The following is a 26,164-nucleotide window of genomic DNA, read 5'->3' as shown; positions in this document are numbered from 1 at the left end:
TATACTTGTGTTGGAAAAATTTGGGGACGTTCCATTTGGTGTAAAGCATATGCCGTCAGTATTGTGCGGAGGGAGATGAAGGTCAGTGTGTACATGAGGAAGTGGGACATTACAAACAATTGCCTCGGGATGGGTTGGAATGCGCGACAAGTAAGCTGCTAACGTCAGAGTGTACATATATTTCTGATTTCAAGGACAGAGTAAGGCACGTGTATGAAACATTTATGCACAGAGAGAGAATACCCTGGTTGCTGATGACGACCAAACGATCAGCTAGATTCAACAAAATATTCATAAGGGAAGCCGACGGGATAGACATGAAAAAAGTAACAGACTCATTTTTTAGATATTCTGTTGCGAACGCGCCAAAGGAGGATATGGTTCAGTCGATCCCACAGCAGGTGGCAGTACTGGTAACCGACGAAACGAAAGACGTAATTTGTGATCCGGCGATTGGGAAGGCGTGGTTGGGACGGTTGGGACGGCGTGTCTGGAAGGTCTGGAAGGTAACGAAGGTTCTGAAAAGTTGTTTTGGTCTGGTTTGTGTATGTGTCCAGAACAGTTAAGTGTTTCACGTTCACTTGCTAATTATTCTTAACATACCCCACTACATTACATGTCTTACTGTTTTAAACTGGATCCATAATAACGTGGGTACGCCCGGTTCTCAGACAATAAGAATATGGGTTTGAGGGATGTGACGCCGTGTAGTTTGGTAGATAAGTATAAACGTTACGGAGGAACCTACTGTATCCAACTTGTGTTGTCAGTAACGATGCTACAGAACTTGTGTCTGTTATGGAATGAACTGAAATTCACCGATCTTGGGCCATTCGCAAATAAGTGCATCAGAAACACGTGTACTGGTTTCGGTATGTATGCCTATTCGTCTGTTATGTAACGATGCTGTATACGGCCACTTTTCCATTTACGTGCCAGTTTTGTTCTTGAAAATGGGTGCGTAAATTAAAAATAGTTTTCCCCCAAGAAGTAAATGAAGTGGTAGCGGTTAGGAGAAACGCTGCCGGAGTACGCATGTGAACATGTATTCCTCCACTGTGTTTCATTCTTACTGTTAATTATACATACATCAACAATATTACCCCTAATAGTAACAAAATTTTCAAATGAGAAATTTTGCTTAAGTTCGAGTTAAACGCTGCCTGACATGGCTTGCTAGTGGCTATTTTATTTGAGTGATGGGATTTACTAGAGGTGGGAGAAGTGCGTCTGGGTCAGGTGATCCAGGAGGCCATGACGATTGAGGTTCAAGAGGCGAAGTTTCCGTAACGTTTATGGTCTGCTGCTTGGTTTTTGTGATGCCCACGGTAGAGGGTTGAGGTTTGATAATAATATACTTTCCTTATCAAATCGCATAATTCTGGATGAATTGTCCATATAAATAAAGAACTTGCAATGAGAACCGCGTAATTAAAAAAAAAAACCGAAATAAAATTCGTTTAAAAAGAGATGTGTCTGACTTATCAGATGGCCTACCACGGCTGACTGAGGAAAATGATGCATGGGTATTATAGGCAGTGTAGAGACAGTGATTCGAACAGGGTACCTGCACCATACGTAGGCGTGCTAACCACTTCACGGCGACCTTCCGTGATATTTGCACCGATTACTAAGCATCATCACAGTGAAGAGCAGCCATTCTGTTGCTCCGGGCCCCAGTGTTTTGATTTAAGATATAAAAATATCCATGACTTGCCATTACGAAGAAAACGGCACGGAGCCAAAGTATGTTTCTGTTTGCCTAGAAATGTGCCTAAATAGATGTTGAAAGATTTAGAATTTCAAACTGTGCAATTAATGACCGTAGTTTTATTCTTATCTTGAAAGTAGATGTATTTTACCCATTGTTCCTACGAAACCGCTGTCTGTCATTACGTACGTAATGGCGAGTGAAAATAATGTGGTAGATTTTTGACATTTCGGAGATCATTGCAGTTTGCACCAAAATTAGATAACTGCTGTAGCTCCATACGAAGTGTCAAAATTTGCCAAACGCTTATTCTAAACTCTTCCAGTGCCGACTTTCTTCGTCGTCATTGGCGAAACAGCCCCCTTTGAGCTACAGCCTTCCGCAGACAATTCAACCAGATTGCATCCGGTTTTCACTTCGTTAGATTTCGCAACAATACTAATGTTTTAGGCCAAGGGCACACCAAGGAAACAGGCAACCGCAACGCAACCGCGATTTCCGAGAATTGTTATCAGCATGAGTTGAACACCTGTTAGTGAATTGAGCAGCGCAAATTAAGGAAACGGCAACGCAACTCGCGAAGAGACTGAGAAACTCAACTACCAGGCAACAGAGCAAGCCAGTCTTCTAATAATTGTGTTGTCGCGTGGTTTTCTAGTATCAGCTGTTCTATTACGCGCTTCAGTGATTCGTTTTTTCTTAAGATGGCACGAAAGTTTGACGAAGCTGTTAATTTTCCTTTTGTACAGTTAATTGAGCAAAGTATATAAAGGACAACCGCCGCTTGGACTACGCTAAGCGGAACAAAATAGATTTAGCTTGGGAAAGAATTTCTCATGAGACGGAGTCTGGATCCAAGTTAAGTCCTTTCGAAATAATACAAGCCCTTCAGTTTAAATTGTCAGAGAATAATGGATGCACCTAATGTTTTCCTAATATTGTATTTATGCATCCTGTTGCCTAAAAAAATATCATTTATTTCACATATATTTCCGTCTTGAATACAACTTATTATATAGCCACCCTTCTTCCATACTACATATTTCGGCTGTATACGGCCATCATCAGGTGTTTTCTATCTTGCTAGAATTGTTGCACTGAATGTCAAAATTTGGTATCGCGTGTGAACGCGTTATTTGCCGATTAAAATAAATTGACCTTAATTGAGACGAATTAATTAACATCGCAATGTTTTCCTTATGGCCGTCCTCTCTTCTCACGCCGTCTCAACTGGTCTCAACTACTGTCATATTATGACAGGATCGGTATTATTATATTCTATTGCAGAAGGTAAGTGTACGAAATTGAACAATACAATCATGCATTACGTCGGACGAACTCACACTTAAGATGACGTGAGCAAGTACTCAAACATAAGTTCCCTCAGTGTGCGTCTGCTAATCTGGAAACCAGTTGCCTGCCTGAAATCGGCGATTTTTTTCGGCAGTTGCGGTTTTCAGTTTCATTTGTGTGCCCTCGGCGTTACAGAGCGAAGTCGTAAGCCTTGCGTCCAGCCCCCAACCTGAAGGACCCGGTCTCTGTATTTATGTCCCCCCCATTGAGAGGGTGGTCCAGTTATGCCACCAGGCACCGGGTTCCCTTTTCCTCGCCTTCTACAAATCGCAAGGCAACGGCGGAAGTATTCTAACCCCCCTCCACACGGGGGCTCTTGTCGAAGGTTCCAGCTCCAGTTCGCTTAGTGGGGGTGGAGTCCAGCAGGGTCCACTCGGCACGGCGGCCACTGATTGGCCTATTGTACCTGCCCCGGGTGATTATGATGATGGAGAATTTGGTGGAAAGAAGATTGGCAGGGAAACCGAAGTACTCGAAGAAAACCCATCCCAGCGCCACTTTGTCCACCATAAATCCCACTTGACCAGACCCGGGATCGAACCCGTGCCGCCGCGGTGGGAAGCCAGCGACTAACCGCTTGAGCACGCAGCCACATAAGAAAAACACAGTATATACACAATTAAAACATAAGAAGAACGACGCCCATAGTAGATGAATGGCGTTACACACGAGTTTGATATACGACATGTAAGATGATAGATCTTAACTAGTTTTAATATATCAATTTTATTATTGAACAACGACGAACACACATTTTATATCATTTTATAAGTGGACACTTGATGGCAGGCAGTGCAATGGTTTAACATGAATGATACACCTGAAGATGGCAGAATGATGCCGAAACATGTAGTGTGAGGTGACAAGTGAAATTGTATGCACTAAAAGACGGTAAATATATACACATTAAGGTTATCGAAGGTAAATTAACTGTAGAAAGACACACGTCTCTATCGGAACCCAAATTATATGGACGTAATCTGACATGACGTCACAGTTTTTTTTTTTATATTTCCCAGTGGATAGGCTGTATTCCATATACACAACTATTCTAACAGTCAGTTTCCGTCTTCAGGTGTAAGTGAAGGGAGACGAACGTGTTAGTTGGGCTCGTTAGAAACGGCTAGTCTTCACCACCGAGTGTGTGAAATATACCCCCAAAAAAGGAACGATGTTCATAATTATGTTCGTGCCATGAATCAGCCGTTGTTAGAAGCATTTAGAGTCTCGCTAACCTGTAATATCTACATACTTATACATACATACATATACTGCATGTATGTCTGCAGGACTGAGAGGGTTAACGTTTAATGTCTGTTGCTTGCTACAGGTCTTCCCAGCACACAAGATGGCTATTCTGGACTGGACGTGGCTATGCCTAGTTTGGACCCTACTTGTCCTGGCGGCAGGAGTGGTACTGTACTTCTGGGGTACCAGCACATACGGCCGGTTCACAAAGCAAAATATACCACACCTTAAACCGCTTCCATTCATTGGAAATATGGCACAGTATATGGGGAAGAAGTCCTTTTTTGAACTTTTACAGGAAGGTTACAACCAATTCAAAGGCCGCCAGTTTTATATTATGTTCATGTTTCGGATGCCAATTGTTTACGTGAGAGATCTGGAACTTATCAAAACCATCACTGTGAAAGATTTCGAGTACTTCACGGATCACCGAACAGATTTTTTTGAAAGCAGAGAGTCGATATGGTCGAAACCGCTCGTTATTCTCAAGGGTGAGTGAATGACATACAGGTCTTAAGGATGTCAGTAGATTACATATGTACCGTATATATAATGTAAATATATAGAAATATGGACTTACTGAATAGTCATTATGAGTTCAATGATATGAATGTACTATACAGTATACTATACTATACACAATTGTTCTTCAATGTGCATGCCCCAACAGAGGATAAAAATGATGATATGAGGGACAACTATAACGTGTATTCGATAAATTCCTTAAATACCACATGAAAAATTTTGTTAGGAGATTTCATTTCCAAAGTAAGTGGGAAAGACAATATCAAACCAACAATTGAGAATGTGAGTTTACAAGACATTAATAAATGGAGTTAGAGTAGTAAAATTTGAGAAATTGTAAAATATTGTAAAAAGTACAGGGTTTCAACATCATAATATTCGTAAATTTTCTTGGACGTTTCCTGATGGAAAGACTCATATCATTGACCATATTTTGATAGATAGGAGACGGCATTCAAGTATACTTGATGTCCAATCGTTCAGGGCAGCAGATAGTGATGCTGACCGCTACCTGGTGGTGGAAAAAGTTAGGGAGAAAATGGAAGTGAATAAACAAACAACTCCCAGTGTTATGTGAAGGGGATTGATCTCAAGAAATTGCAGGAGGTAGAGGGTAAAGAGCAGTATTGTGTTGAAATCTCAAATAGGTTTTGCAGCTTTTCAAAACTTAGACTGAGATGGATATTAATAGAGCTTGGGAAAGTGCTAGAGAATACCAAAATTTGAGCGAAAGTAGGCCAAGGTTATTTTGAATTGAAGAAGCATAAGCCATGATTTGACAAAGGATGCTCAAAATTATTAGACCATAGGAAACAAGACAACAGTGGCTACAGGATCCAAGTGGAATAAATGGGGATAATCTGAACAAAATAAGACATGAACCTAGGGAGCATTTCAAGAATAAAGAGAGAGAATATCTGAAAGACAAAAGTTAATGAGCTTGTAACGAACAGTAAGAACAAGAACATTAGAGAACTGTTCAGAGGAATAAATGACCTTAAGAGGAGTTCCCAACCTAGCAGTTACTTAGTGAAGGATGAGAATGGTGATCTGCTTGTACAATAGATTCCCACAACATTTTGAATAGTTGGAAGGACCACTTATCTCAGTTATTGAATATACATGGGGTCAGTGATTTTAGGCAAGTAGAAATACATATAGCTGAGCCAGTAGTATCTGATCCTACTCATGTGGAGGTTGAAATTGCTGTTTCAAAGTTGAAGAAGTAAAATTCGGCAGGTAGTGTTCAAATTTCTGTAGAACTGTTCAAGCAAGGGGTGAAATATTATGGTTTACATTTCATGCATCCTGTTGTGTTACAATATACAACCTTTATATTATATCCGTCACAACACAACTAATATCAAGATCAGACCATTTTCGGCCCTGCTACGTGTTTCAGCTATTGATAGCCATCATCAGGCAAACACATGATTTACACAAACACAACCACTACTGAACCACAGCACCAACAAGATTGGATACAATATTATTAAAATACATATATAAAAACACTTGATGTAAAAAAATACAAAAATCAAGTTATATAAAACAGAAGTATGATATAAAATAAGAATAAAATTCTGTTGGTGTTTTTACGAGTACATCAACGTGTCAGTCGTTGGTTTGTGATTTGTTTTTTGTTTTGTTCCCATGTACAAGTTGCAATATTCATACTTATTCATATATAAAATTGTGTATGAGGCTCGTAAAGTAAATTATAATATTAGTCAGTGCATCATCTTACAAAGTATTGTCCGTACTGTAGGGAATGTAAACAACGACAATTTTATATAGGAATAAGTATGAATATTGCAACTTGTACATGGGAACAAAACAAAAAACAAATCACAAACCAACGACTGACACGTTGATGTACTCGTAAAAACACCAACAGAATTTTATTCTTATTTTATATCATAGTTCTGTTTTATATAACTTGATTTTTGTATTTTTTACATCAAGTGTTTTTATATATGTATTTTAATAATATTGTATCCACTCCTGTTGATGCTGTGGTTCGTTAGTGTGTATATGTGTGTAAATCATGTGTTTGCCTGATGATGGCTATCAATAGCCGAAATATGTAGCCGTGCCGAAAATGGTCTGATCTTGATATTAGTTGTGTTGTGACGGATATAATAAAAAGGTTGAAATAATATGGTTTGAGATCCATAAACTCGTTAATTCTGTTTGGAGTAAAGAACAATTGCCTGAACAGTGGAATGAGTCTATTATGGTATCAATTCATAAGAAGGGTAATAAAGATTGACTGTAGTAATTATCATGGGATATCACTACTATCAACTTCATACACAATTGTATCCAATATTCTGCTCTCAAGTTTAAGTCCATACGTAGATGAAATTATTGAGGATCGTCGTCACTGTGCGTTTTGGCGAAACAGATCAACTACTGATCAGATCTTTCGCATTCATCAGATACTGGAGAAAAAATGGGAATACAATATAACAGTACATCAGCTATTCATTCGACTTCAAGATAGTCTATGATTCTGTTACGAGGGAAGTCCTGTGCAGTATTCTCATAGAGTTTGGTGTACCATGAAACTAGGTAGGCTGTATAAATTTGGTGTTTAAATGTAAAGTCCATATAGGTAGACATTTATCTAATAATATTTCTATCCAAAATGACCTAAAACAAGAAGGTGCTTTATCACCACTGACTGTCAACTTTGTACTAGCTTATGCCATTAGGAAGGTCCAGGAGAACCAGGTGGGTCTGAAATTAAATGGGATACATCAGTTGCTAGCGTTGCTAGCAACACGGCGCCAGACAACAATGGTGCCTATTATGTGGCTGTTTTCTGCGTTGTCCGGAGTTGTTTACTGTTGCCTAGCAACCGCAGTATCCCTTGGTGTCGTCACCGCTGGCGGGGTAGGCGAAGGAGGGTTGACTCGCCTGTTACCTTAGTAACGACAGCGATCCGATAGCGGAGTGGTGTCTATGCGTAGCGCAAAACGTCACAATATGAATTTAGTGGGAGATAACATAGATACGACAAAGAAACACAGAAACTTTATTAATTGATGCTAGTAAGGAGGTTGGTGTCAAAGGAGACGCAGAGAAACTGAGTATCTGTTACTGTCTCATCAACCGAACGCAGGACAAAATCATGACATAGAAGTAGCTAATACATCCATTGAAAATGTGGTACAACTCAGATATTGTGGAACGACACTATCAAATCAAAATTTGATTAAGGAGAAATTTAAGAGGAGATTGAATTAAGGGAATGCTTACTACCATTCAGTCCAGAACCTTTCACCTTGTCTGATGTCTAAAAACTTATAAATTAGAATACATAAAACTGTAATTTTGCCTGTGGTCCTGTATTGGTGTGAAACTTGGTCTCTGACATTAAGGGAGATATGTAGGCTGATGGTGTTTGAGAACAGGTTGATCAGGAGAATATTTGGACTGAAGAGGGATGAAGTGACGGGAGGTTGGAGAAAACTGCATAATGAGGAGCTTCATAACTTATACTCTTCACCAAGTGTAATTAGAATGACCAAGTGAAGGAGGATGAGATGGACAGGGCATATAGCATGAATGGGCTGAAGAGGAATGCATTAAAGATCTTAGTTGAAAAGCCAGAAGGAGATAAGCTACTAGGAAAGCCAAGACATAGATGGGTGGATAATATTAAAGTGGATTGTAGGGAGATAGGATGGGGTGGCATGGACTGGATTGATCTTGCTCAGGAAAGTGACCAGTGAAGATATCTTGTGAACACGGTACTGAACCTTCAGGTTACATAAGTTGTCGGGAAATTCTGAAATAGCTGCAAAACTGGCAGCTTCTCAAGGTCTCATCTCCATGGAGTTAGTTTATATATATATGAATACACCTTTTAATAGCTAACCTGATTTTAATTTTTATTCCAATTAGAATATTTAAATAAAAAAATATATTTAAGTTTAATACATTCCATAACATAAGGGTATTACATAAACAATATACCTGTAAAATGCACTTTCTGTATGTGAACGCTGACCGTTGTGGAGAGCTATAGTAGATAGAAGGGTGATTGTAAAGGCTGTTTGTACCTGATGATGACCACAATAGGACAAAACGTATAGTACATGCAAACATATGGCGTGTTTATACCAGTATTTTTCAACTGAGTAAGAACAAACTTTGTGACATGGTTCGTATTTAATTAAGGACAGAGAAAACTTCATGATTCTGCAATCAATAACGATTATTTCTGTAAACAGCCACTCATAATGGATACCCAGGTAAGAAATGAACTGCTAAATATTATTTAGATTAACTTAGAGTTTTAAAGTGCTAGTAGAAGAGGTACTTAGTAGACATCATTAAGGTTAATTAGAAGTTGCTTTGAAATTGCTAAATTATGCTTTAAGTAGTTTTAATAGGTGGCAGGAGCATAAGGCGCTTGGACACTTGTGTTCACATTAAGCAAGCCTCAGTCTGGAAAGTTTTCTGAACCACTGTTGTATGTGGCATAGGCCAGCGCTGGAGAGACATGCGGGCCACAGTAAGTCCTGCTTTCACATCCAGCAAGATGAAGAACATGTTTGTGTTGGTGAATGAATGCAGTGAGCAGCTGCTAGACTTCCTGGAACAGAGCTATCAACAGCCACTAGAAACCGGCTACAAAATCAAAAGAGGTAAACACATTAGCACTTTCATAATTAGTGTCAAATAAATGAAATTTAGTATGAAGAAATTTTACTGTAAACAGGCCAAGGGCCAGTTGTAATGATATACTGGCCGGCCATGCTTGTTGGGCTTATGGGTTGGTGATAGATGTGTACAGACATTAATGAAATGATGACTCGCATGGGAGAGCTGCAGCAGGAAAGCCTGCTGCATGATTTCCTTGACGTGAAATTGTGCCTCTGTGGTGAAAAGAGCCTATGCAGCAGGTGTGTACTGGAGCCAGTTCACATCATCTCGGTTTAATCTAGTGCCTAAAAATTTATAAGCTAGGAAATTCCAACCATTTCTTCTATATGGCTCTTCTGACCCCATTATAGGAACACACAGACACACAACAAAAATTTATAAGCCATTTTTCTATTATTGAAAGTAAGGTGATAAATTAAAAATTTTATAATAATAAATGATTATAATAAAGGGAAAGTTTTCCCTCTTCTTAACTAATTAAACACTACACCATGAAGGAGTACAGGGGAAATATGCATCCACATTTTTTGACCTCAGGACTAGCTGGAGGTGAGTGGTCAGCTTCACGCCCCTGCCGCTTTACCCCCGGTACCCATTCGATAGAATGTAGGATGGACTCCAGAGCTGGTCTGATCGACGTGGAAAAGAGAAAATTATTGACCCTACCGGGACTTGAACTCTGACCCCTTGGTTGTCTGCTCTGTGGCCACTCGCTGTACTGACTACACTATCGCGGCTCTACTAAATTTTTATGATATAAATATAATAATAAATGATTTGATGGACCTGAAATCTTGTCTCTGCGTTAAGAAGAATGTAGGCTACAGATGTGATATGGAGCTGGGATAACTCAGTTGGGGTAGCGACTGCCTTGTGGGCTGCATGACAGAATGATTTGGAATTTGAGTCGTGGTAGGCTCAAGAATTTTTTCCATGATGTCCAGGCTGGTTATGAGGCTTTCCCAACCTCCATTCCAGTGGGTACCAGGGGCTGTTCCCCTGGGCGTAAAGCAGCCGGGGCATTAAGCTGACTACTCATCTCCAACTACTGCTGAAGTCAAGAAAATGTGGATCTATACGTCATCTCCCCCATATGTCTTCATGGCGTAGTGCTTAATTAGTTGAGCGAAGGGACTACTTTATCTTGCAGGGCTTATTCTGGTACATAAGAATTGGGAACAGATGAAATTCCAGACCATCTGACAACATTAAGGGGAAATACGCAGACACACACAGTGACAAAATTTTATGCCAGTTTCCATCCTTGGACCAAAGCTCATAAAAGTCAGAATTTAATATTACTGGGGTTCTATAGCAAACATAATTGCCCCACACTCTTTCTAATGACACGTCCCCATACAAGTCAGCTTCCCTGGCTACCTACTGCTCAGTGGTCTCATTATCAGGTATGCCCAGATGAACAGGTATTGAGCAGAACACAGCTGACTTCCCAGACTTATTCACATATAGACATTGGATGAAAAATCTCTGTAAGAACAAGGTGATCTCGTATGTGTACACGGAGAACTTTAAAGACACAAAGAAGATCAAAAAGCTGAGGTGTGTTAGTTGAAAGGAAGAAATCTGTATATGGCATAGGGTTTGGCTGTGTCTACACTATTAAGGTAATGGAGGCAGTGAGATGATGCATGGTCTCTTACACCTTCCTGAACCTGGAACCCGTCAAGCTATCAGTGTACATAACCATATATTCTGGATACTCAGAAAGGAATTCCTTGAAATATTGACGATATTAAAGTGCACCTTTCATGAAGTGAGCAAATGGAGGTCACAGGTCGGGCATGTGTTATGCCAAGGTGGAATTGTTAAAGGTCTGTTGAGAATCATACATGCCAAGTGGATATCAGTTTGTTCAAGAAGGTGGCAAAATTGAACCAAGAGGTGCTGATGTTCACATCGGACCTTGTGTGGTAAGTGGATTGAAGAAAATGCACTCTAAGAAGGGTGATGAGGCTGTGTTGATAAACTAGTTGCATGCCAGCAGAGGAGATTCCTTCACAGAGAGGTTTGAGTATACATGGATTCCTCATACAGAACATAAAGATCACTGGTGAAGAAAACTCTATTACCATGGTGAAAAATCGAATCCCAGTCTCATGCATATGATGTATGATAGACAGACTGAAATTCTGTGTCAGAAAACAGTTCAAATATGGTAAAATCGGAGCATCGCCATCTGGGCTCCACTCCATGACCAGTCGTATAAAACTTCTAAAATTTTCAATAACTGTTCGCATTTAACTTCAAACCATCTCAAATGAGGTTCCCAAAAGGGTATGAAGAGGAAATAACTTGGCAGATGGATGAAATGGCAGAACACTGTTATTAAGAAACAGATCAGATGGAGGACATAAACTACAGTTGTGAGAAATGTACACAGTGGGTCTTTGCTGCAGAGAAAGAAAGTCTGTTGTGCTTAGCCATTGTGATAGATGTATGTGTAAGGGTGGGCCATTGCACTTTGGCCCTTGCACCTCAATCATCACTGATCTATTGTGCTTCTGTGATAGATAGTTCATGGGTAGTTTGAGATATTTTTCAACATTAACAGTTCTAATGTAACAGTTCCAACTGAGCAGGTGGCTCCCCACTTCTCAATTTGAAGATAATGAAAATATGGATCTCAAAGAAATAAACATGGTAATGAATCTCCTGATTCCATAAACTGATGGGCTATTAGCCTCTGAAGCACTCGAAATGTTTGCTCAGCTTAATAGATTTTCTCTTCAGGACAGTTATGGTTTGTGTGCCACAGGGCTCCAGTTAAAGTGTCCCTTTAAATTTGACACCAGGAAATCTTACAGTTGTTAATAATGTGAAGATGGTAACCCATTCTCATCCAGACAGAAATTCTTGATGTATGAAGTTGCACCTATATTAGTGATCTTTGTGGTATTATGTCTGTGTTGAACGGTGACATTACCCTTGCCTTTAACATTATATGTTGAAAATGTTATGATAACCATAAATAGTCAGTTTAGATGGCTGGTATGGGTCAGAAATAGGTTTGTCCATAACTTTTGAAATTGTAGTACATGCATAATGAGCATGTGTATGAGCAGCCAATCCAATTGTGTGACATACATTTGGTAGAACTTGTGTTCCACAGTTTGAACACTGTTACATTGGTACTACTGTACAGTCATATGTGGAGAACCTTAAAATAAACCTTGAAACACACTTAATTTCACAGCAAAAAGTAAATGTTATACCATGAAGTAAGATGTATTATGAAATGTCAGATTCATGCTGTTGTTCATTTATTTTCAGATGGTGATTTGTTGGTGCTGGAAGTAAAGGAATTGTATACCCGATACACAAATGATGTCATTGCCACAACAGCATTTGGGCTTAAAGTTGATTCCCTAAAACATCCAACAAATGAATTCTATATGATGGGGCAAGATGCCACCAGTTTTGGTTCAATCAAATTTTTAATCTTCTTGTCAATACCAAAGGTCATGAAGGTCAGGACTGTTTATCCAGAGACATGCTATTCTTATGTGTATGTTAACCCCTTGAAGCATTAAGTTGTTGGAAGTAATATAGAAAATTCAGTTCATACCTCAGAGACACATAAATGCTTTGTGTGGCTAAGATGTAGATATATTTATTGTTGCAGCATGTGGTGCATATTATTTCTTCTGTGCTTTAATTGGGTAAACAGTATCAGTTGCTGTCTGTCTATATCTATTTATATTTGAGTGTAATATACTATGGCAGGGTAATCTTGTCCAGTTTAATGACAGGTTATTTGCCTTTGAGACATTCAATTGGCCACAGCATTGTGTACATGTTACACACATGGCTTCAGCAGTTCTTCATAGATTGTTCTATTATAGTATCATATTACAAGGTACAGATACCGCATTTATTTTCAAAATTTCTCCATGGATGGTTCCATAACAGTGTCATAACGTGAAATAAGGTTTAGCACGAAATTAAGTGAGTTTAAGAAGAATGAATATTACATATATCTGAGAAAACTTTTCTAAGGAAGATTGTTGGAACCAAGACAGATGAACAAATATGAAATGGGAAGCAGAATTTGAATAATAATCCGAACCTACTGATTTGCACAACTCATTAGTATAACTAGCTCAAGTGGAGGTAACAAGAAATGCCTACTGAAGTTTGGTTGGATGACTTTTAAAAAGCAGTAGTTTTGAAGAAAAATACTGACCATATATGAGGAGGTTGTGGGATGTGTAATGAATTTAACTGATATATAATGTCATCAAATGACAGGATGGTGTGTTTGCTTCCTCTGCTTATATTTTAACAGAGTTTATTTCTCTGAAGTTATTATTGCAGTGTGTGATTTATGATTCTCATGGCAGTGGCTGTGAACATGTCATCTGGTTGTTCACTGAGGTGATATGATGCCATGTAATATGGTAGAGATATACCAGAGTTTTGGAGAAACGTACTGCGTCCATCTTCAGGGTCAAAAATGAGCCGACATGCAACCAGAAGGCAGAAAATACAGTCAGTTCATTTCTTCAAATCATTGGTAATCTCCTGTTAGAATAGACGACTTATTATCCTAGAAGGCGGTACAATTCATAGTCATCACCATGGGAACCTCGAATTCTGCATACTTGGTCATTATCAGTATTTCAGAAGAACCTGATCCTTCTACACTGGAGACAGTAGGTCCCTTTGAAGCATTGGTAAGTGTGTACCAGAAAGTGTGGTACCACTTTGTCAAGGCAGTATTGCCATAATTAATACAGGTTCTCTAATAATTGACATAAAGTTTGGCAGAAATTCAGTAGAAAAATTCTCTCCTTCTGTTCCCCAACAGGAAATGACAACGTTTTGTTAATCAACCAAAAAACAAAATCATCCATTTAATTATAACAACAAATTAATTGGTCAGTTAGCACAGTCTTAATTATATTAAAAAATTTACAACTTTAATGTTGTTGTACAAAATTACAAATAAAAATGGTACATTGTTTGACTACGATGAATGTTTTCTGTTCAGTTTTTGGGCATTAACCTCATACCAGGGAAGATCACACAATTCTTCAAGACATTGGTACTTGACACAGTTGCCACACGAGAACGAGAAGGCATCATCAGACCAGACCTGTTGCACTTGCTGATCCAGGCTAAGAAGGGAACTCTACATGAAGAGGACTCTGCAGAGGATCAGAAGGGTGCCAAGATAAGTAAGCTGCAGCACTTTGTCTCGTGTGTTCAGTTGGACAGTTCCATACTCTACTGCTTTCCAGTGATGTCATAAAAATACTTCAGAAATGCTCTTGATAGCCTTCCAGTCACACTGAGAGGACCCATCCACCTATGATCATAATTATCACCACTACTGCCTCCGTTGTCATAATCATCACCATTATCCATCCTTTTGTCTATCCATCCATGGTGTTCATCCACAAATGTAACCAGCCATCCATCCATCGATCATAAATAATCATTCATGTTATCTTATACCATATTTCATAAAGTGACAAAAGATTTGAACAGTAATTGACTCATTAAAGTACTCTTATCTGTAAATATACAGTTGTTACAAAGCATTCATGAATCTCCTGTTACATGATATGTGTGCGCTCTATTGATAGTGACAGTTAATTGTATACTGTATTACAGTTTTAAGTTTTCTAGTTCATTGATGAGTCTTTGAGAGTATATGCTTGTACTCGGGACAGACATGGACTAAATGTACCTGTTTCAGTTGCCCCTCCTGTTTGATTTCTGTAGCCAGTTCCATGTGGAGTTATGTTACTTATATGTATATATTCGTATGACTAGTATACCCAGATTAATTTTATCTCCATATGTACTTTTGCTGTTGCTGCTACTCTTATCTTTGTTGTCATCATCATTGTCATCGGTGATGGTGCTGTTTTTGGTTGATGATAGAACCATGTACAATTGTAGCAAATTGGAATCCCTGTCTGGCTGTTATGCTACTTTCATTTATTTTATAATTTTATTTAATCACTGAGGACAAATCTGAATTGTAAATTCAGTTAGCAGCTTCTAAAACCTGGTACTTCTTGTCACACAATTAGATGATGAAGACATCATAGCTCAATCCCTCCAGTTCTTCTTGGCTGGATTTGACACATCTTCCACACTTATGAGCTTTGTCTCTTATCTGCTGGCCATACATCCAGATGTACAAACTCGGTTGCAGGAGGAGATTGACAAAACACTGAAAAAGCATGATGGGAAATTTACGTATGAGATGGTCCACAGCATGAAGTACCTCGACATGGTCGTGTCAGGTGAGAATATGCAATTGTATATTCATAGAAACTAAATACTCATATATGCTTATCTCTGCTTCATGATATTTGAGTTGTTTCACAGCTGTGGATATGAAAGTCACCGTCTGCTGGGACATGATGCTGTGCTTTACGAAACTGCTTGGCATAATGTTCCAGAGCACAGTGATCTCCTGTTGCACTGTTTCCTTTACTCTTCAGTATTTCTGTGTATTCCATCCACAATGTTGGCATTATATCCATTGGCAAGCTTCCTGTCACAGTGGATTTCAGATATTTGTTACAAGTCATGTATGACAGGTGTGTTTGTGAAAACATTTGATTCTGATTTGTTCTTGCCCCCAGTAACAACTTATACTTTCTCTTAAGTTTAGAACTGTTTTTCAAAGTACTAGGAAAGATTAGTGCCTGAAATAAAGATTATGTGTAGTCTGCTGAAGCCCTGAAGTTTATCCACATAATCTCTTGTGTAATTAGTTTTAATTGGGCATTACTGCTCTTAATATTTGTCACTTTGTCATTATGTTGTCCATGCAATCCAGATGCTAATCTAATGTTAGTAAGTTACTGAAAGTCATACATAAAAATACTCTGTAGGAGAAACCAAGTGTTAGTGTTGCCATATATTGTGTGACATGTAGACTCGTTGCTAGGCAACGACTGCGAAACAAACAACAAGTCAACAGTTACTGCTAGGCAAAACCTTCGTAAATACGCAACAGTACTAGAGCTGTTCATAAGCAGCGGCCCTCGTGCAGCAGTAGAAATACTATTGGAAGCGGTGTTTTCTGTGTGTTCTACTCCAAGCCTATATCACTCAACCAACGGAGTTGAGTTCAGTTAGTGCAGTGCAGCGGAGTGAGTGAGTGAGTGAGTGAGTGAGTGAGTGAGTGTGAGTGAGTGAGTGAGTGAGTGAGTGAGTGAGTACAGCTGCCGTTCAGTCCTTTTTGAGCTGTTGCTGTTAGAAGCTGGTAGGTGGAGCATGGGGACAGTTCAGAAAACAAGAGGAAGGGTAACGTCCGTTGTTGGAAGCTGCTACCAGACAATTGATATACACAGAACAGCCTGGAAATACTTAAGTGTGTGCTGTAGTGAACTGCAGAGTGTGAATTAATGATAGCGCTATAGTTACTTGTAGTTACATTCTGTAAGTGTTCAGTAGATCCAGTTACCAATCCAAACCCCGTCTGTAGTCACTCATACACATGACAACTGGTGCTGGAAGTGGTTGGATTGGAGACCGCAGTAAGAAACTATATTGCCACACTGTGTAGATGAAAAATTATGGTATGCCTGCTGGCTGAAATAAGAACCAACCGCGAGGAAATGAGAACCAACCAAGAAAATATGGATGCCAACCTAAAAGAAATGAAAGTCCGCCATGAACTCCTGAAAGAAGAAATGTACGCTGACCACAAGGAGTTGATGGTGATAATGAAAGCCGGCCAAGAAAAGATAGAGGCCACAGTGGAGGTCAGTCTGGAAAGGTTGTAAGTCACGGATTTGGATAGAGTCCAAGTCAGAGCATCAGAATTTCCCTAAGGAGGAGGCTGCAGTGGAAACTGTTGGAGCACTGGAGGACAGATATGGGGACTGGCATCTAATCGTAGGGCATCACCGACAGCTGAAGAAGTGGACACAGGGCGATGGTGTGTCCCAGAAGAAATTGACCACTGCCTGGAGACTGATGACGCTAAGTGCCATTCTGGCACAGCGTAAGGCATGTGGTCATAAAGGAGCAACGGTCAGGAACAGACGACAGATGGACCCGGAATGCAGCAGTGGAATGAAGAACCAAGGCGCATAAGACTGCAGCTACGTCTAGGAAAACGAGAGGACCTTCAACAGTACTGTGAGGCAGACTCTCAAGCTGGAAGCCATGAAGCGAGCAGTCTGAATTTCCATCGGATTGTGGAAAGTGGGTGACAGGACATTTTGGAGGGGTTGGTACTCTCCGAAACGAAAGAAAATATATTCAAAACTCAGTCCATGGAAAAGAACAAGGTTGATGGCTGTACACCTGGGCCAACTCACACCTTATCAGGGAGTCACTCAGGATGAGTGTCCTTGAGATGGTAGCAATGGGAACAATTGCTGAGTAATCACCGTGGAAACGGAGTCACCGGGAAGGAAAGTGAGACTGATCACAGACGTCATAAGCACAGCTAGGCAGCGGTCCGCATGCAACAGTACAAGTACCGTTGGACGCGGTATATTCTCTGTGGTCCGCTCAGATGCTATATCACTCGACTGACAGAGTTGAGTTCCGTTAGTGCAATGCAGTGCTGTGCAGTGGAGTGGAGCGAGTTAGTTGATGAGTGAATTAGAAAACTGCTGCAACTCAGTCCCTGTGAGCTGCTGCTGTTTGAAGCTGAGGCACGGGGATAGTTCGGGAACCCAGAGTAAGGGGAACATCAGCCGTTGGACGCCGCTACCAGGCAACCGGTGAACACACAGCAGACTGAGAAGACTGAAGTGTGTGCTATTCTGAACTGCAGAGCTTGAATTAGGGATGGCGCTATAGTTACTTCTAGCTACGATCTGTAAGTGGTCATTAAATCTAATTGCCAGACCAAACCCCATTTGTGGACTGTCACACGTGACAATAACTATTTTGCTGTAAGGATTAAGATGTGTGACATTAGTTCGAAATATGCTTTAGTAAGGTATGTGCGTGCAATGAAACACAAAGAAAAATGATCTACATTTGTTCCAGTGTAGTACCCGTACAGTTGATTAAATTTATATCTGCAGAAAACGAAGAAAAAAAACTAAGAAGGGATTGAAAATCACAAAAATCACAATGAAAAGGTGGTGTAAAATTCGTGTTTTTGTTTCCTGTGGGCCTTGTCCATTGCATTTAGCTACAATATCAGATTAGGTAGTTATTTAGTTATGTAGCTACCTAACAAACTTACTAAACTAGCAGGCTGTATGGAGTCCTTCTTGACATGCTAATAGTTGCACACCTGATCAAGATATATACCACATTTTATGGAACCCATATTTTTATTACTTTGTTCACAAGAGCCTGTCACTGGCCCATATCAACAACCAGATGGATTCTATACATTTCCAAACAATTTCTTTAAGATCCATTTTAATGTTACCCTTCCATTTATGTTTTAATCCTCCAAGTGGACTCATTCCTTCAGACTTTCCAAACAAAACACTGAATGTGTTTCTGATTCCATCCATGCTTGCTGCATGCCCTTCTCTTCTCATTGTCGCTCATCTGATCAACCCAGTAATTGGTGAGAAGTACAGTTTGTTCCATGAAATTGAATAACATTTGTTTTTTGACTAAAAGCTGTGTGTAATGAAAACACAATAGACACGATCACATTCCTGTTGCAAGCTGATATAATTTAATATGTACACTTAATTCAATTGAAGGCCACGCCATAGCTCAAGCGGTTAGTCGGTGGCTTTCCATCGCGGTGGCCCAGGTTTGATCCCGGGTTGGTCAACTGGGATTTGTGGTGGACAATGTGGCACTGGGGCAGGTTTCCTCCAAGTACTTTGGTTTCCCCTGCTAATCTTCATTGCATCAATTGCTCCACAATCACCCTCACCTATCATCTGGGGCTGGTAAAATAGGCCAGAAGTGGCCGCAGTACAAGGGACTTAGTCCCACCCCACTAGCAATAAAAAAAATACTTCAGTTGAACACAGTATTATAGGAGCTGGGATAGCTCACTCAGTATGCTATGGTCAAGATAATCTGGAAACAGGTGTTTAATTTTTGGCATGGGCAGAGACTTTTCTCTTCAGCACAGCATCCAAACTGGCTCTGAAGCATGCCCAGACTGTAATCAGAGCTCTTCTTCTAGTCTGGAGCAGTTAAAGCATGAAGCTCACCACACCCCATCCAGTGCCTCAGTAAAAAAGCCGAGAGCGTGTTCACATCCTTATGTCTCCATTGCATACTGTTTAATTAAGCAGAGGTACATCTCCTTTCACCACAATATTGCACAATGCATAATCCTTGTTTTCTGACCCAAATCTCAGTCAGAAATTCCTGCTATATTTAGTAATTGAAGAGATTTGTTTCTTACATATTTGTATCAGGAATTTTCCACATAAGTTAAATTTGAGGAAGCACAGTCTCACTGAAATTATATAAACAGAAGAGAGTAGTTAAAATTCAGACACACATGAAAGTTAATGTTGGCACTTACATCAAACCAAGTACTGTGTCAAAGATGAAGTCCCCAAGTTAGAGATCGAGAATGTGATAATGTACTGCCTCATCAGGGCTGTCACGTACTTCAGAGGGCTGTGATCAGTGGGTACGGAACGATGCTGTGGTGCAGACATTAAGAATGCATTATTTTCTGTATTCATTTTATGTTTATTAGAGATAATTTGCTTTCTCTTTATATTCACAGAGCCACATAAAGAATTCAGTACAGGCAGACTTACACGAAACACATATTAAGGTGTTTGATTCCATACTGACGGATAGCATTCCATGTTCACAGAACCTGAGACATTAGTCAGTATGTTTAATCCATAAATGATAATGTATTTAAATTCATATTCACAGAAACACTACGCCTGTACCCACCAGGAGCAGCTGTGGAACGAGTTTGTGTTAAAAACTACACACTGAAATCTGATCCTCCACTGGAATTGCGTCCTGGAGACAACATTATGATCCCTATCTATGGGCTGCAGCATGACCCCAACTACTTTCCTGACCCTGAGCGCTTTGATCCGGAACGATTCAGTGATGACAATAAGCACAACATCAACCCAATGACATACATACCTTTTGGATTAGGCCCAAGAAGCTGCATTGGTGAGTAATATTTATGATTAGTTCCTCACTTCTTCATTAGCATTTATATTAGTAAGAAAACGTGAAATGAGATTAAGGTCTTCTTGTTTTTCATTGAACTCAAGGATTGGATATTAAATTCTGTTTTGATATTCAGAAGTTTTATAGCTGAACTTTTCAGCTGCTTCTGGTTCTTTCAATTTTTCACTCTTCATTGAAATTACATATGTAGGCTTATGCAAATTTTCGTTGTGGAAACACAACAGTGAAGTAAATTAAACTTTAATAGAACCACTAAAATTAAGAAAAATATCAGTGCCTGAATTGAATTGTCTCATTCAGCCACGGCGTGTTTTGATTGCATTGACATCATCAGGTAGTTTGTAAATAAATAAATATAATACCAGTATATTATTATCAAAATGCCGAGTTAAATACATCCATTTTTAGAACAAAAATTGTCTTAATAAATTCTTGTGTTAAGTGATAGAATAAAAAGAAACATAAATTTTAATGATTTTCTTAGTTTGTTAAAATGGTTAGCGTAAGGTGGATGATGTATAATGTGAGGCTTGTGAGGTGTGACTTAGGAAGGGTATGTATATACAGTGAAGTGACAAGAATAATGCGGAATTTATTGATAGCTTAATACGCTTAATTTGAAGCATTGCATGTATAATAGGCTCTGTGGGGATGTATAAGGTTTATTATACTGTGCTGGTGAATGATGATGTATGGTGGGGATGTGACTTAATATGCCAACTGTAGTCATTGGTATTGTGTCTCGTAGAAGTAATGAATCCTGGATGTATAGTGGGGTGTAAGTTGTGTCATAGTTGTTAATCGGCATGGAGTTGTATTGTTGGTCTGGAACAATAAGTAGCGATATTCTGAGTTATTTTTGTTTCTGCCTCTGTGAACTAGTGGTCAGAGGTCCCAGGTTTGATTCCCGGCGCTACCAGATTTTCTGAGAAGTATTGCGCCTGGAACAGAGTCCACTCAGTCTTGTGAGGATAATTGATGTGCTACTTGAATGGAAAAGTAGCGGCTCCGGTCTAGAAAACCGAGATTAACGCCTGTGGGAATCCGTTACGCTGAACACACGACACCCTCTATCCACAAAATTTGGCATTAACTTCGCCGACAAGTGGCGGTCGCTCGGTTGGTCGGTATACTTCCCTTGCGGACTAAAAGCCAAGAAGTTTAGTTTTTATTTATGACGATGGTTATTGCCTGCTGTGGCATGTCCAGAATGCAGTTGGTTGTTGTGCTGAGACTTCTGTCCGGAATACTGTATGGTGACCAGCAAAGACATTATAAAATATGAATGCTATTCGGAAAGTAACTTCCGTTTGTTTCAGACAACTAATATAGAAGTGGTAGAGAGTTTGTGCTGGAAAAGTAGCATCACATGATTCATTGCCTTGTAAACCATCACGTAACTGGTCCGTAGTGTAAGTTCTTGTTTCTACAGTGTGAGTTATAATGTGTTCTGCAATTAATAATCCTGCCAGCTCCGAAATTCTTGCAGTTATTCGCTTTCTTCATGCTAAGAACTTCAGTGCTGCTGAAATCAGTCATGAATTATGCAAGGTTTATGGTGAAAATATAACGAGTGAAGGAACTCTATGGTACAGAATGTTCAAAAATGGGCTAACAAATGTTCATGATGAAGAGCGAAATGTTCAGCTGGCCATCTATTGTGAGTGATGATCTTATTGAAAATGTTGACCAAAATATTGTGAGAGACAAACCTTCACAATTTCAGAACTTTCGTGTGAATATCCGCAAATTTCATGCACTTTTCTCTACGTGATTATCACTAGTCTTGCGCAAGGTGTGTTCCATAAGTACTCAAGTGTGCACACAAAATGCAGAGAATGGCTTTGACTTGATTTTTTTTTATAGGGATACCATAAAGATGGTGATGAATTTCTCAATCACTTCGTACGAGTAACAAATGATGAAACCTGGGTTTCATTCGTGAATGTTGAAACCAAGCAAAGCAGTTGATGTACACACAGTCACCAAACAAGCCGAAAAAGATTAAATAAACGTCGTTATCCAGAAAGCTGCTGGCAGCTGTTTTCTGCGACAGGAAAGGAGTGCTGATAGTGGAATTAATGCAATGAGGGACCACAGTAATATCAGAAGTGTACAGCGAAACAGTAAGAAACTTCGTAGTTCCATTCAGAAAAAATGGCGTTGAATGCTGACATTTGGTACAGTGGTTCTTCATGACAATGAGTGTCTGCATGCAGCTGCTTGCACTTGAGGACTGTTGGAGCATTTCAACTGGGAGTTATTTGACCACCCTCCTTAGAGCCATGATCCCGCTCTGAGCGACCACCACCAGTTTATTTGTACCTACCTGAAGAACTGGTTGGCATCACAGCCCTTCAAGAATAACAAGGAGTTGATGGAAAGTGTCAAAACATGGCTCAACTTACAGGCGGCAGACTTCTTTGACACAAGCATACAGAAACTTATTCCCTGATACAACAGGTGCCTAAATTCTGGTGGTGACTACACTGAGAAGTAGCTTAGGTGTCTACAAATTTTTTGTAAATAATAACATATTTTTCCTCTGTGCTTATTTTATTAACAGCTCACTGGAGGGGCTGCTCACTGTGTTGATATTGTCGCAATGTTGTGGCGGTTTGGTCTATACTGCTTCTACAACATAGTGACAACATCAGCATAAGGAACAGCCATACACATATCATCGTAAGAAAATCTAATATGCATCACTCCAAATAAACAACTTGTTGTGTGACATACAGAATAACGAGCATACTCGTAAGCTCCACAAGACGATAATAAGGTGAAGAGCACTCAACCTAACTTTTGGGGTCACAGAATTTTAAAGAAATTTGTCGCAAAATACTTCATTTCAATATTAGTACAATTTTAATTTTTACATTTTAATATTTAATCTGTTAAGTTTTAAATTTCATTATCTGAATATTTAAAATTTTAACTGAAGGACTCACTTTATGCATTTAAAACAGTCATGTGCACAATAAGGATCCTTATTGAAGAATTAGATGCAATTCATCTGAGCCTGGTATCATTGTACACCTAATGATGATGACCCAGTATAAGGGTCAATACATGTAGCATCAATAAAAACAAATGTTGATAGAATACTGTCTACTTTGTTTTAAATACAGACTGCATACTTTTATATACGTTTTATGTACCTTGTGTATGACACACAACAGGATGCATACTATTAAGATCGACCATTGTTAAAGCTGAGTAAGATTACTGAAGTAAATTAAAGTTAATTTGGTTACAAGCAGAGCTGTAGCACATGGATAGGCAAGTTAACGGGCTGCAGCAGTATCTGAATACCACTGCCACCATGCTACTTATTTTTGTTGCTAGTGCGATGCCTATTGAAATATTTTGCTCATAAATGTCTTGAGGAACAATTGCTGCTCAACATCTTTGCCCCACAAAAATGTCCATCTGGCCCCCTACCACATTCTTACAAATATCTTATTCTGTCATATCAGTCACCCCGCGATTTTTTTAATTTATCTCTTACCTTAACTCTAAGAAAATGCTAATAATATTTTGTCCCTATATTTCCTTTTCTTTTTAAATAAATCTTTTGTTTATGAAGTAAGAGACCCCTTGCATAAATCTTTCTTCCTCTAACCATATGAGCTCTGTAACTGACTTTTTGGGCTTTTTTTGTTCTCATTATCGTAGCCCTTTGGTCTCTGTACAGTTCACTGGATACTTGGTACCTGTATGGTGCTACCAACTGCTGGCCTTACACATTATTACTAGCAAATGTGCTTGCTCACATGACTAGACAATAGAATTAGAAGCCTTAGTTGTTTATGGATATATGGATTTTGTGTTCCAGGCAACAGATTTGCTCTCATGGAAACGAAATCATTGTTGGCACACCTGCTGTCACGTTTCAGCGTGAAAGTGATTTCTAAGACACCAGTTCCTATCAAAGTAATACAGAAGGGTTTCAACGTAACTGCAGAAGGCGGTTTCTGGTTGGGTCTAGAGAAGAGGACCACTTAAACTGTGTACTATATTGTGTTTGTGCATAGAAAATGTGTATTACTTACATACAACATATACTGTAATATTTGTATCATAATATTCACAATAGTTTGAACTTATGTTTTGTATGTAACACTGAAGGATAAACCCATACAGTGAGAAACAGAAGTAAAGTTCAGGCAGTGATTATGAAATATTTGAACAGTATTGAGAGAGAAGAAGAATAAGAAAGGAAAGAATTAGAAATGAAATTTTTAGAGAAGAAGTTATAATTAAGAATTTATTAAAAGATTTGGAAGGGAAACCATTGGAATATTTTGGCCATGTAAAAATAATGAATGGAACAAGGGTATTGAGAAGGGTATTAGAATTAAAATGTGAAAGAATGAAATATATGCAACAATCCAGAAAGATGTGGTTAATTCAAGTACTGAAAACATCAATATGAGGGCTGGGAAAAAAAAAAATTAGAAGGAAAATTGTGGTATGTAGGAAAAATTTTAGACCCTCTGTGTGTAGACTGCTACAAAATGAAAACAAATCAAGAACAACAGGAACAGGGGGAGGAGAAAAAGAAATGATTTATTACTACAAAATTGATGAGAAAAATATTTTTTACCGACAGATAAGTATATTTGAGCAAGGTACATTCCCCAGGATTCAAGACCAGATTGTGAAATTTCAGTATGAAGTTAAGACGTTGTTGATGCTCTGTGAACTGCAAAGTTATGTACAGGCCATGTGTTTAGACATGGAGAAATATGGCAAGAAATAGTGAGGCAGTGTTTGAAGCTTCATCATGGGGGTGAGGAAGGGTGAGACACTGTTAATCCACATTCTCTCTGCATTCTGAGTTAGTGGAATCACTCAAATCCATTGCGCATTCTCGTGAGAACCACCAGGTCTAAAATCATGGACAGAACTGTCAGATGATATACAGGAACATTATATGTGATGAATGAAGAGATGGAGAGGAAATGATCAAATTTTTCCATGTGATTGTTTAAAGAGTTCATGAGTCAGATTACATTAGTTAAGATTTTGTTTTATTAAAGTATGGTACAACATTGAAAGCTTGTATTGTAATCAACCAATGTTCATATCAACATCATAAAAATGTTTATATAGAATAATGCATCTCAACTAACATAGATGCTGACCCAGTGCTGGTGTGAAAATAGAGACACCAGACTCCTCAGAAATGTTGGTGCCTGCTTGCTTGAGTAGATCACATCCCAGAAGACCATAATCTTAAGAAAATGATAACCATTAAATACATTTTCAGCACGTTGCTCATTAAATAGATGTATTGATATTGCTACACCTTCCAGTTCTGCCACCCTAGATTTGGATTATTTACTAGTCATATTTAGTAGGATACATATGTACAGTTGTAATTATTTGTTCAAGGCAACCGCTTTGCTCTTATGGAAACAAAACTGGCACTAGTGTACCTGCTGTCCCAGTTCACCTTGAAAGTGGTTTCCAGAACACCTGTGCCCATCAGAATAGTACAGAAAGGGTTCAACATGTCCATAGATGGAGGCTTCTGGTTTG

The 26,164-nt window shown here is 39.1% G+C and overlaps 2 protein-coding genes across 2 annotated transcripts in view; both read left to right on the top strand.

Annotated features, from left to right (window-relative positions):
- Nucleotides 1–217, top strand: part of LOC111869910 (uncharacterized protein DDB_G0271670-like) — a gene marked incomplete at its 5' end in the record, with an annotated part of 2,758 nt that extends 2,541 nt beyond the window's left edge. Inside the window, one exon of the mRNA XM_033753594.1 lies at nucleotides 195–217. Within this exon, the coding sequence (XP_033609485.1) occupies nucleotides 195–217 (23 nt within the window). The remainder of the gene's footprint in view (nucleotides 1–194) is intronic.
- A 23-nt stretch (nucleotides 218–240) lies between these two features.
- On the top strand, nucleotides 241–25,894 carry LOC111869911 (cytochrome P450 9e2). The gene is made up of 9 exons (XM_033753595.1): nucleotides 241–506; nucleotides 2,972–3,001; nucleotides 4,395–4,803; nucleotides 9,334–9,495; nucleotides 12,806–13,002; nucleotides 14,526–14,718; nucleotides 15,568–15,792; nucleotides 20,342–20,596; nucleotides 24,456–25,894. The coding sequence occupies exons 1-9, from the start codon at nucleotides 255–257 to the stop codon at nucleotides 24,623–24,625; spliced, it is 1,893 nt and encodes a 630-aa protein (XP_033609486.1). The 5' UTR covers nucleotides 241–254; the 3' UTR covers nucleotides 24,626–25,894.
- Nucleotides 25,895–26,164: the final 270 nt, after the last annotated feature.

The sequence above is a fragment of the Cryptotermes secundus genome, unplaced genomic scaffold (assembly GCF_002891405.2).
Source record: "Cryptotermes secundus unplaced genomic scaffold, Csec_1.0 scaffold842, whole genome shotgun sequence".
Lineage (NCBI taxonomy): Eukaryota > Metazoa > Arthropoda > Insecta > Blattodea > Kalotermitidae > Cryptotermes > Cryptotermes secundus.
The sequence above is the reverse complement of the archived record's forward strand: the minus strand, read 5'-3'. Positions and strand labels throughout refer to the sequence as shown.

Coding starts and splice junctions, on each gene's coding strand:
- LOC111869911 (XM_033753595.1), top strand. CDS start 255: ATGACGACCAAACGATCAGCTAGATTCAACAAAATATTCATAAGGGAA. Junction 14,719..15,567: donor GGGTGCCAAGATAAGTAAGC/TGCAGCACTTTG, acceptor TACTTCTTGTCA/CACAATTAGATGATGAAGAC. Junction 15,793..20,341: donor CCTCGACATGGTCGTGTCAG/GTGAGAATATGC, acceptor TCATATTCACAG/AAACACTACGCCTGTACCCA.